The 12,704-nt window shown below is 47.2% G+C and overlaps 1 protein-coding gene across 2 annotated transcripts; it reads left to right on the plus strand.

The window, feature by feature from the left end:
* The first annotated feature begins 954 nt into the window (after window positions 1-954).
* LOC117903514 (keratin, type II cytoskeletal I) lies at window positions 955-12,616 on the plus strand. 2 transcript variants are annotated; one of them, XM_034815620.1, is made up of 2 exons: window positions 955-2,142; window positions 11,381-12,613. In XM_034815620.1, the coding sequence occupies exons 1-2, from the start codon at window positions 1,805-1,807 to the stop codon at window positions 12,237-12,239; spliced, it is 1,197 nt and encodes a 398-aa protein (XP_034671511.1). In that variant the 5' UTR covers window positions 955-1,804; the 3' UTR covers window positions 12,240-12,613. The 2 variants fall into 2 exon arrangements, with proteins under 2 accessions (XP_034671511.1, XP_034671513.1); XM_034815622.1 differs by lacking the exon at window positions 955-2,142 and adding an exon at window positions 5,521-5,531 and having other exon boundaries at window positions 11,456-12,616.
* Window positions 12,617-12,704: the final 88 nt, after the last annotated feature.

Raw genomic sequence — 12,704 nt, forward strand, 5'->3', positions numbered from 1 at the left:
GCGAGAGTTAGAAGGGAAGAAGCGACTGCGACTGTGACTGTAACAGTGTCTGGTGATGCCAAAGAAAGAGATACAGATGGAAAGAGGAGTTTTCAGAGAAAAACAAAGACGCGGTCGAAGAATTGTGTGTAATAGAGACGCTGTCGGCAGATGACAGGGCAGAGAAGTCGAATAAAACAGACGCTGGGAACCCAGCCTTGTCCACCCATCTACTGTCTAATCTAACCTTCTCCGCCAGCCACCCACTGGCCCACCTAGCAAGTCAGTCGCCTTGATGGCCAAAGGCTCGCGCGTGTGCTTGCGTTTTGCTTCCGTTACAAATGGACACACGAACACACAGACAGGGAGCCATGCCATGCGGTGCCAAAATCTTTTGCGCCACTTGCATATCCCACACACATGAACATACACACACACACACACACACAGCCACAGTCGGTTGCATATGGTCGCGAGAAGCCGCTCCGGCACGTACGCCATGTCAAGTTGTGTTGTTCTCTTCATGTTGTGCCCACTAGGTGCGGCAGAAAGGGGGTAGATAGAGCGCTCTCTTTCACAATGCGCTCTTTAAGCTACTTCCGTTTCTACAGCCACAAAGAAACGAAACGACAAACGAACCGAGCCGAGGAAGCAACGACGAGCATCGTTTTCTCTCTTTTGCTCTCTCTTTCCCCGTCCAACATGTTGCTAGAAAATGCCCACAAGGCATGTCAGCCCAACGAGGTAGAGTTTCACAGCACGCCAGCAGAACGGCACCATGTGCTTTACCCCGTTGTCCATACCTTTTTGTACATGCCCAGCACACGTTTCTCTGCAACATTCAAGCAGCAACATTTCAATGCCCGCCAACCGGTTATCAAGCAACATGAGTCGCAAACATGCAAGAAGTTGGCATATTGCAGCCCGGAAAAATTGTTCCCCAACATCCGCGCTATATTTTGGTTTACTTCAGAGTGTCTCTCAAAAATAAATTCGCCGCGAACGTGTGAACAACACAGCCTTGTCGAATTTTTTCTGAATTCAGAAATCTCCGTTGAAAACATCCGTGTCGGCAGTGGGGAAACACGGGGCCGCGACAACCAGCGAAAACATAACTAATGTCGAACTTTTCCCAAATCTTTGCAACGTAATTGAGTTCGAGTGTGCTGCATCATCGGCTCCCCGCGTGCCCCTCGCCAACCAGCCCTGAGTCGCCGCCAAATCAAGAACAGTTGCAAGTAAAAGGCGACAGACGAGCAGACTGTAATGTTTTTGTTATTTTTTTCACCGTTTTGAATGACTTTTTTGTGCCAAAAAAAACCTACAACAATGAAATTCAAAAGTCCTGGATTATTTTGAATTTCTGCAAAAAAAGTAACCAAAAACAATAACAGCAGCAGAACGCTAAGCTAACGGTAACGAAACAGCAAAGTGAAATCTCAAAGTAAGAAGAAAAAAAACACTCGCAGGCAAACGGCGCCTTTTGCTCCCCAGTCAGACTGAAGAAGCAGCAGCAGAGCAGCGGCAGCATCAGGCGGAGAGCTTAGCTCATTTGCGTGATGCAAAAAGTTGCTTCCTCCTAAAATACAAACACAAACAAATACAACCAAAAACGCCTTTGAAACATTTGTGGTTTGCCTTGCCAGAGCATACATTTGTTGCAGTTTGAAGACGCTTGCAACAGCAGCGCCAGAGCAGAGCAGCAAACCAAAACATAATTAAAAGTCTTCAGCAGCAGCAGCGAAAGAGCGACTCTGCACGCTCCACTCACACACACAAACCGCACTCATAAACACACATATAGCGAGAGCAATAAAAACGCACAATGACCTTGCCAACCAATACAAACGTAGCAGCGAACGGTGGCTGCGGCAGCGGCAGTGGCAGTGGCAGCGACGATGACTCGGACATGTTCGGCCCGCCACGCTGCTCCCCCCCGATGGGCCATCATCATCATCGCTCGCGCGTGCCGATGATCTCGCCAAAGCTGCGGCAGCGCGAGGAGCGCAAGCGGATCCTGCAGCTCTGCGCCCACAAAATGGAGCGCATCAAGGACTCGGAGACAAATCTGCGGCGCAGCGTGTGCATCAACAACACCTACTGTCGCCTCAACGATGAGCTGCGACGCGAGAAGCAGCTGCGTCACCTGCAGAATTTGCCCAGGTTAGTGTCGTCAAGTAGCATATTTATAGCGAAACGTACGCGTGGGTGATGAACTTTGAACTTGGGAACTCGAGATTCTGTGCGTGTGTCTGATGGGTGGACGGGGTGGGGGTTGCCCTTTGCAGCTGTGCCTAACAGCCAGAGGCGTCAGCATTTGAACCGACAATTATCGAAAGTCAAAGGATTTCATCACCAAAACGATGTTTGAACTAATTTCATCGAAAGAGTCTCCTTAATGTTATATTTTTGTATTCCTGTTGGGTTGCTCTCCTGTCCCGCAAGCAGTGGGCACTTGGCGGATGATGCAACTGCTTAGCCTTAGCCGCTTTGAAGCCGTAAACGGCTTGGGCAATAAACCAAACCCGATTTACCACACCACAGTAGTATATGGCTTCCACAAGGACTTGTGTTCCTCTGCCGCCAGCCTGCTTCCTCTTCTCTTTCGGCCATCCCCTCCCCATGCCATCCCATTCCACTTCTACTTCCACTTCCACTGCTTGCTTTGCCGTCTCCCATTCACCTTAGTCGTCGTCGAGTATTGCAAAGTTGCAGCAACATCGGACAAACAATCGGACAAACACAAACGAATACAGAAACACACAAAACACAACAACAAAAAAACATTCACAGACACTCGTTTACAAACACACACACTCACACACACATAGACACACAGCAGTGATGGCAGCGACAGCGGCCACGGCGGCGGCGGCGGCGGCATATTTTCATAGCGAGGAAACATTGAGGCCAAGCTCAGGCCGTCAGCCAAAGGCAATTCGAGCAAAGAAGTACGGGCAAAGCAAAGGCAAAAGAAAAGACAGCAAAGACAGGGCAAAGCCAAGCATAGGCAAGACAAAGACGAAGCCACATAGGCAATGCAATGCAAAAACAAGAATGAAGAAAATACAACAACAACAACAACAACAACAAATTAAAGCAAAGACACGCCAAAGCAATGGGCAAGAAATGGGTATGACACAAGAAACACAAAAATCAAAGGCAAACCAATTAAGAAACTGAAGAGTAAACGCAAGATGTACACACGCACACACACACACACACACACACACACACATTATGTATGCATAAAACCTTGTAGGAAAAGCAAAACTACTTAAATGTTAACCCAAAAGTAAAAACAAAGTCAGGGAGTGGGAAGGGTGCACTGCAGCAAAAGCAAAAGCGAAAATAAGACAAATTACAAAGGCACAAAGAAGTAAAAGCAAAGTGAAGACACACACACACACACACAGAAGCGGACAAAGCAAAAAGTCAAGCAAAAACCCAAGCTCGTAATCACACGGAACCAAAACTAAGCAAAAAAAAAAGCCAAATGAAAACCACAAACGGGCAACCGAAAAAAAAGAGCAAGCTCCAACAATTGAAGCAAAAGTTGTGCGTTTCTTGACATGCTTGGTATTTATGTACATACATATGTACGTGTGTATGTGTGTATGTACATATGTATGTGCTGTGTTTTTATATGCTGCAGGGCCAATCGTATAATAAGTAGTACTGTGACCAAGAATCAGGAAAGGACAGGGGAACCACATGCAAACGAACTGCATCTTGCTTGAAAAATATGCCAGCGAGATTGGTATGTGAATCTATGTACATATGTACGTATGTATGAATGTAAATAGATATGTAGTACATAAATATGTCATTAGCAGATCCTTAGATCCAATTAGAGATGGGACTGCACCATGTAACTTCAGCGTTCGTAAAGTAATACAAAATGTCTCATACATACACATACATATGTACATATGTATTTACATATGTATATCACCATAACCCCATTTATTATTCACAATAAATTGTGTTCTTCTGCCGCTTTGTTGTGCCTCCTTATCGCATGTAGAAAACCGCAAAACGGACTAAAAAGTGAGCGAAAACTGGACACGAAGGGTGAAATGCGGTGTCGCTCGATTTGTGTCCGCCTCTAAGTGCGTTTACGAACATTTTGCAATATTTTCGTTATATTATCGTCTTTTTTTAGAAGGTGGCTGTGTGCTCCATTTCGTAATCAGGAACCCCCGCGCAAGTATTGAGTAATCATTTTTCAGCAGAGTTCACAAATTGGATGATAAACGATACTCGCTAGCGTCTGATGAATCATAAGGCGCGCGTCTGTGAACTTGTGATTATTAGTTCCGTTTCGTGGTCGTGTAGAGACTCGTGCCTTGGCAGCCTGCTGCTTGTTCCATCTCTAGCAAACACACATACATGCATTTGTATGTACATCACATGGTTGTTGTTTTTTGTATTTCTTTGAATGTGCTCATGTGTGTGTGTGTGTGTGTTTGGGCGCTAAAGAAGCGTAGCGCTCGTTGAAGTAATCGGAATCACGTTCCACTTGCAACCAAAAAAAAAAGCAACCACAATAATAGCAGCAACAACAGACACCAACCAGTCAGCGGCAGCGCCCGCAGCAGTGGCAACAGAACTGAACCTTCACCCCCACACACACACACACACGAACACACACACCCGTCCGAAGGGATTCGGAACTACTTACTATTCTGTGCCCTAGTCGTCTTTAGTTAATAGTTAATTTCTTTTTAAGCGTATTTTACAAAAGAGATACAGAAAAAAACAGAAACACAAACACACACACGAGCACGAACACAAAGTGAGCATAAGTGTGCTTGCTTGGCCTGCCTCTGCCTCTGCCTGTGTATCATTATTTTTGTCTTCGTCTTTTATGCACGTCCGCCGTCAGCGTCACCGTCGTCGTTGGTCTCTCTGCGCGCTGCGCTGCAGCTGCTAAAACATTTTGGCCCACTGGCAGTTGTTGGCGGCGCTCTCTGCTGGCAGAGGCATAATCAGCAAAAGCAGCAGCGCAGCTTTTTGCAATTTTTCATTTAGAATCGTTTCGTTTCGTTTCGTGTGTGTGTGTGTGTATATGAGAGTTGCTGGTTAGTCCATTTCCTTTACCGTTAACTTTCATTCACTGCTTGCTGCTGCTGCTGCTGCTTGCTTCGTACTTTTCCTACTTCCTATTGTGATTCAGTTCAAGTTCCTTCTTCCACGAATTCTTTTTTCGTTCGCATATTCGTCGCATTATATTTCTACTTGCTCATGTGCGTTCGTTAGTCCTTGCTGCCCAAATTCTGTGAACTCCTTTGATTCTACATTAACTCGACTCCGCTGCTTATGCTCGTTCTCTCACGCACTTTAACGGTTGTGCATAAATGGTGAACTACCAGCAGCGCAGCGCTTAACACCCCTGACCGCCCCTACAGCAGCCAACACACAACACCTGCCTGCTGTTCCAGTCTATCCCCTCTCTCATCTCTCATATTTATACTCATGTACATATGTATGTACATATGTATGTATGTTTGTATGTATGCACTTACATTATCTAGCAGCAACAGCAACAGTGGCAGTGGCAGTGGCCACCTTTGGCTTTCTTTTATCGTTCGCGCGCGCCGCCAAACGGCGGAGAAAACAAACAAACAACAAAATGCCGTTACACACGCTTTAAGCTTGGGTTTTGTTTTTGCTTTTGCAAAGTTAATTCCAACCCGCGTTTCCTTTTGGACAATGCCTCCTCGCTTGTCACGACTGTCTGTGCCTCTCTCTCTTTCTCTCTGCTGCTACTGGCAGCGCGCTCTTTCTCAGCCAGCGTCGCTTCGCGTCGTTGCGGTGTTCGTGCGCTGGGTTTCCGTTTATTTGGTATACCCTGGACTCTTGTAGGGGTATGACGACCAGAACTTAATTAATGCCCTATATTCGCATGAATTTTATGAATAAAGCTGTAAAAAATCTTAGATTTTGGCTGATTAATTTTTCGACTTGGATACTTCTCGTGTGTGTGTGTGTGTGTGTGTGTGTGTGTGTGTGTGTGTGTGTGTGTGTGTGTGTGTGTGTGTGTGTGTTCCTCTTGATGTCTCTTTACCCTCGTCTTGCTTTGTTTGACATGTTTTACCAGCACCGAGCTCACACCACTCCTCCTCCTCTTTGGAAAATGCATATTCAGGCTGATGTGTGTTTAATGCCGTGCTTGTAGTTGTTTTTCAGCCAGCAATCGATAAATTAATTACACAAAGTGGAGAAATCGGAAGTGAGAGAGCCAGAGCCAGCCAGAAGAGTAGGAAAATGTGGCATGGATCAAATCGCATGTTCCATTTGAGAGCTTAATTGATTAACTTTGACGGTAAAAAACGAGTTGATGTCGCACGATGATCGAATGATCGAAATGTTGTTTTTTATACTGATTGATGGATAATTTGTCGATACATATGACATCTATGCATGGACATAATTACTTATTACGCAGACACTTCTCACCTTCCCTTGGGTGGGACAGTGTACCTTTTGGGCATTAGGACTAATATATTTAATATTCCCTTGGCTCCCAATACCTCTTGCAAAAACACGATTCTCAAAAAACAAAAAATCTATGGGCTAAGAAACAACGGCAGCAGCAGCAGCAGCAGCGAGTCGCGTCTCTCTTATTCAATCGCTTACCGAATTTCCTCGAGTCTTTAGCGGTGCTTCTGCACTGCTTTATCCATCAGCACTCACCCACACCCCCCATCTCTTTCACTCACTCATTCACCACATAACAATCTGTCCAGAGCCGCTCACCAGCCACCAGCCACCAGCCGCTAGCTGTTCCTCTCCCTCGCTCTTCCACTCTCCCACTTCTTGCACTCTTTTGTGCTTTATGCTCTTTGGCACTCATACACTGGCACTGCCGCTGCCACTGGCACTGGCACTGGCACTCACCCATAGACGAACGACAGCTTTTTGTGTAACCCACTCAGGCCGCCCCATTTTGCGGCGGCGGCGGCGGCGTCGGCGTCGTCGTAATAATTTCGCGACTGCGATGACGTTTTTATAGTTTTTGTTGTTGCTGTTGCTGCTTGTGCTGCTTTTTCTTTTTCTTGCTGTTTCTGTTTTGTGTGTTATCTTGTCTGTCGCTGCGACTGCGACTGCGGCTGTGTCTCCCTCCTGTTGTCTCACTCTGTCATCGCCAGGCGATGCAAAGAAGTGATTGTTGTTGTTGTTGTTGTTGTTGCTTTTGCTGCTGTTCATCTCATCTATTCGGTAACGCGAATTGCACCACAAAACAATCAAATCAAAAACTTCCCCCCTCCGCGTGCACACTTGAAAGGGGGAAACCTTATCTCGCTCGCTTTGCATCTCGCAATATGCATTGAGTGAAATATTTAGAACAATTCGATGATACAACCCCCAGTCTGTCTGACTGCGTGTGTGGTGTGGTGGGGGAGGAATGCAGATAAAAATAGCGTGGAGGAAGCTGCGACTGAAAACTGGTTTTGATTTGTTATTGTTGTTGTTGTTGCTATGCTACCCCACCCGGCAATCGTAAAGTGTTTTCTGTGTGCCCAAAATGGATCATGTTCTTACGTTTTGATAAAGTCCTAAAGGCAGTAAAAAGAAGTTAATAGAGTGGCGGGACGTGGGTGGCCTGTCGTCTCAAGGTTTTACATTATTTTTGTGTATTTTTAATTGATTGCAAAACGAAGCGGAACGGCTGAACACTTCGGGAGACTTTGAAATTAAGTTACCTTTGACACGAGTTGCCACCCCGCCCCACCCCACCCGACTGCAATTCCCATTCGCCCTATTCCCTTCCATATTGGAATTCCCATTCTCCTCCCCTTCCTTCCTAGCTTCCCCCTATTTTTCGTATACAGTGAAAGCGTGCGTCGCTTGCTTGCTCGCTCGCTCGCGCAATGACCCCCAACAGCGTCCTACATTCACGATTTACCCTCACTCCGCACCGCACCGCACCGCACCGCACAGCAGCAGAACGTTGCTGCTGCCTTTAAGCCACTGTCTGCCTGCCATCCCTATACTTATTCCGCATCTCTATACCCCCGCCCCGCCACACCGCTTCTTTTTGCACTAGCCTTTGTGCTTGTGCTTCTCTTTTCTTTGCTTTTTGCACACTTGTCGTTTGACAGGATTTCGTCTTGCTGTTGCCCTACTCTCACTCTCAGTGCAGCCCCCTGCTGGCTTCGTGGGGGGGACGGGGTATGGCACTTCCTGAAAACTCATTTCCATTCCTCATTCCTAAACCAGAGTACAAATACCGCTGCCCTCGAACCTCAATCGCTGCTACTAAACTCTCACTAACACCGCTCTGCCTCTCTCTCCCCCACTCACTAAACGCACTGCTTTATCATCTCCCCTCTCACCATAAAGTGCTGTTAAATGCATACATGCAACACACACACACACACACACACATGTGTGCATGTGTAATTGCTGCCTAGAAAGCCTAACCTGAAAACGTTGCTTGCTTTCCGTATATCCCCCTCCCGTACTGCGCCTCTTTCAGCAAAAATTCCGAAAATTCGATTCGATTAATCAAAGCCCAAACAAAGCAAAGCATGGGCAGGGCAGAGAGAGAGAGAGAGAGAGAGGAAGCGGTTGAAGAGCCTTGAACTGAAAACCCCTTAAATAAAAAATAGAGTGGGGGAGCAAAAACAAACATAACGCACAAAAGGTTGACCAAGGGTGGTGCAAGAGGAAGACGAGGAGAAGGAGGACAGAGAGAGGGAGGGAGAGGTTAACGCGTAATAAGTATGCCCCAATTTCGGCTTTGATTGGCGGGTAACAGAGTGCTGGAGCAGTGGCTGTGATTTAGCGGAGAAGCGAAAACAACGGCATATTTCAGCGACAACCATCCGAAAACGTGCAAAAAAAACGAAAACAGAGATAAGACGGGGCGGACAAATAGTGAAAATTGTGTTCTCTAACTATCCCCATTTACCCCCAACGTACCGCTTCATCTAAGGATTGTCCAGTTGTCACACACTTGTCCGTTTCGGTGTCTGTCTCTGTCTGTCTGCCCCTCTCCCAATGTCAAAGAGAGTCGAGAAAGAGAGTTCTGTACGCAAGTGTCGAGTCTCTTCTGTTTTCTCTCTACTGCTATCCCACATGCTCATGCCGATGGCTTATTACGTCACGATCTACATTGTGGTTGGCGTCTTTGGAGATTATACACATCACTGGGGGTGGGCGCTGTGGGCTGTGTGGGATTCTGACTCATTCAGGATGATCTCTTCTATTATGGTCTCATACAAATCCACAAAGGCGAATGCGCGGAATGGTGGTGGGTGAGTAGGGGAATGGGGATTGTGTTTCTGTGTCAGTTCATAGAATTGTGCGATGAGAGTACAAAGTTTGATGTGATTGCTGAAGGCTAAACCGCCTGTCGTGGCGATAATGAAGTTGATTTTACTAGATCTCAACTCATATCTCCCCAATTTAATTTCACTCATCATGCGTATGTAGGTAAAGACCCCACCCTCCGCCAGCACACCCTCATTCGATCACACCTCACATTTACCTCTGCCCAAGCTGCTGGCTGGCGTCTCATCTTCTCTTTTGGCCCCACCTTCTCCCTGCTTTGGTCTGCCTTGTGGGCAGCTCATTCGGTCAGTCAGCTACGCACCGTCTATGACCCCCCCTCCTCGCCTACTCACCATCTACAAACACATCTTCTTTGTCGGCTTGGACAGCGGCTTCGATATGTTGTTGCTTTTGCTGTTGCTTCGCTTGCTCCCATTTTCGTTTTGGGCCGTCCATCAACAACGAGCATTAAGCGCAACAAAAGCAACAATGAAACTAACATACTTTTTTTTTTGTTTCACTTGCTGGCACTCTGGCTACCTGAGCCGAGCGAGCCGTCTGTTCTCTCTTACACTGTGTTTTGGCAAGGAGTATTAATGCAAGGTGAGGCGCTGCTTGTGCATTCCGCGCTCTCTCTCTCTCTCGCTCCGCTCTCTTTGTGTTACGCATTGTAAGTGGCCGAAGAAAATATGCAATTCGATCATGGGAATTGCCCACCCTCATTGCCCCTACCACCGGTTAACTCTTCCCTATTTGTTGCCTCTTTTTCTTTCTCCCCCCTTCCGTCTGGACATGGATTCTGTTTTGTTTCTATAAGCTCTGAGCAATTTTTGTTTTGTTTTCGTATTTCACTGTTGCTTTTTGGTTTTGCTTCTTCCTCTGTTTCGTTTTGTCGATGCACAGAGATTCCTCCATACTTTCGCTTTTTTTGTGCTGCTGTTTCGCTTACACACCTAGCGCATGGCTTGCCTTCGCTTCCACTTTTCTTCAGCCCACCCTTGAAGCGTCGTACTCCATGGCAAAGCCCCCTGCTCCACTGTATGCTGGCACATTATTTCCGTCAGTTATTGCTTGTGTTGTAACTGTTGTTGCCTTCTGCTGCTGCTGCTGTTTCTGCTGCTTCGCTTTAATAGTCAAAATTGACATGCTCTGGTGCGCATTTTAATGCGTGCGCCACCCCACCACCTGACCCCTTAGCTCCTACCACCTGCCCACCCATCAGTGCGACTTTTTCTTCCACTTTATTTGAACAATATTATTTTGGTAGAGGGTATTATGAAATTTGTACACAAAATTAACTTCATTCGCAACATTTTGTTGGTACAAGAAGTTGTCATATAATAAATTAATTAGCCAGCAGCAGCAGCAGCGAGAGAGTATCAACCACGGCGAAGTGCTTGAGTTTTGCCTTTTCCTTTGTGCCGTTACTTCTTTGAATTTTTTCCACCTCTCCGTCGCTAGACAGTGAGTGCATGAGAGGATGGGTGGGAGGCGTGGCAGCGCTTGGCAGACAGTTGTTGCTGGCTTTTTATTGAAAGAGAAATTAACTGAAATTTACTTCGCTGCTGGTCACCAAAGCCACGCCACACACACAAACACACACACACACGCGCGCACACAGTTGGCCCAGTTAATTAAAAGCAGAGACGCCAAACTTCCCTTACAAGCAGCGCTCCATGGCCCCATGGCCCCATTAGTCCTTAGTCCAAAAGAATCAAATAAACGAAGCTGATGTCAGGCTTCAGGCTTGCTGGTAGGGGGAGACAATGTGAATATGGAAAGGACAGGACAGGCGAGGGCAGGACGCTGATTGATTAGAGGGAAGTTTGGACTCGATAAAACGATTGATGGGCTATCGATTTTTTGTAGAAATATGCATTGGAGGGGAATGCACGTTGTATCGATATCACCGCAACCATGTAGAGATCGATACAAGTTAACGATAGTTGCTGGAAATCTGAAAAGGTTCTGCCTGCATTCTGCCTTCTTCTTTTTAAGTAAAACTAAAACCGAAACTGAAAAATTGTAGCCATAACAATTTCCCCCTGTGTCTTTTTTTCTGTGTGTCCAACTCTTCACTAACTTTCCCTTCACTTTCTCTCTCTCTTTTTCTGTGCAGAACTGACGGCCGAAGTCCGGAATTGGCGCGTGAGAATCTCTTCCAGCCCAATATGGATGATGCCAAGCCGAACAACAACAGCAACGCCAAATCCCAATACGTAGACTGCTCTGCCACGGGCCGCACCATGTGCTCCATTGAAAATCAGCCACCGATGCGCCAGCAGCCGGCCACGCCCGCCTCGCAATCCGCCGCGGCGGCCATCCGGAAGCGTAATCTGTCCAGCAGCAATCTGGTGAACGATCTGGAGATACTCGACCGCGAGCTGAGCGCCATCAATGCGCCGATGCTGCTCATTGACCCCGAGATCACACAGGGGGCGGAGCAGCTGGAGAAGGCCTCCCTGTCCGCATCCCGCAAGCGAATGAGGAGCAACAGCATCAGCGAGGACGAGAGCGACCGGCTGGTGCGCGAAGCCCTGTCGCAGTTCTACATACCGCCGCAGCGTCTCATCTCCGCCATCGAGGATTGCCCCCTGGACGTGGTCGGACTGGGCATGGGCGTAGGCATGGGCATGGGCATGGGTATGGGCATGGGCATGGGTATGGGCATGGGAATGGGCATGGGCATGGGAATGAGCATGGGAATGGGCATTGGATCGAGCGCTGGCGCCTCCATGGACAGTCCGAGCAGCAAGCGCAACAAGCTGTCCGTCGATCACCATCATCATCATCATCTGGAGCTGGTCGACTTCGACATGAATCAGAACCAGAAGGACTTCGAAGTGATAATGGATGCCCTGCGGCTGGGCACGCCCACGTCGCCGAGCGGCGCCAGTGACTCGTGCGGCCAGGCGGCCATGATGAGTGAGTCGGCGAGTGTGTTTCACAATCTGGTGGTCACCTCGCTGGAGACATGAAAGTATCAGTAAACGTGCTCTGGCGGAGGAGCGGAGAAGCGGAGAAGCGCAGACAAAGAGTTAGGTTATGTAAGGCACACTTACACACACAAACACACACACACACACACATCTCTAGGTTATAGCTAGCTACTAGTGAGAGCGAGCGAGATGCCAGTATTACTCATTGCGAGCATTTGGGGCCCAAGAGAGAGAGGAGAAGAGCAAAGAGAAAGAGCAGAGCGCAGCGGCATCTTGCGGAGGATTTGTACAAAGAAGAAAAATCAAATATTTTAGAATAAAAATCAAAGAAGAAGCGTCAAGGAAATGGACAAGCAGGCAGAAAGAGAAACAAAGAACAAATGGAGACAACAAATGAGAAAAACAAAAAGTGGGAGAGGAAGTATAACAAAAATCAAAGAATTTGTAGTCAAAATGCAAAGAAAGAGAAAGAAAAAAAAAATACAAAATACAAAAAAAAACAAA

Source organism: Drosophila subobscura, chromosome A (genome assembly GCF_008121235.1).
Source record: "Drosophila subobscura isolate 14011-0131.10 chromosome A, UCBerk_Dsub_1.0, whole genome shotgun sequence".
Taxonomy (NCBI): domain Eukaryota; kingdom Metazoa; phylum Arthropoda; class Insecta; order Diptera; family Drosophilidae; genus Drosophila; species Drosophila subobscura.

Coding starts and splice junctions, on each gene's coding strand:
- LOC117903514 (XM_034815620.1), top strand. CDS start 1,805: ATGACCTTGCCAACCAATACAAACGTAGCAGCGAACGGTGGCTGCGGC. Junction 2,143..11,380: donor CACCTGCAGAATTTGCCCAG/GTTAGTGTCGTC, acceptor TTTTCTGTGCAG/AACTGACGGCCGAAGTCCGG.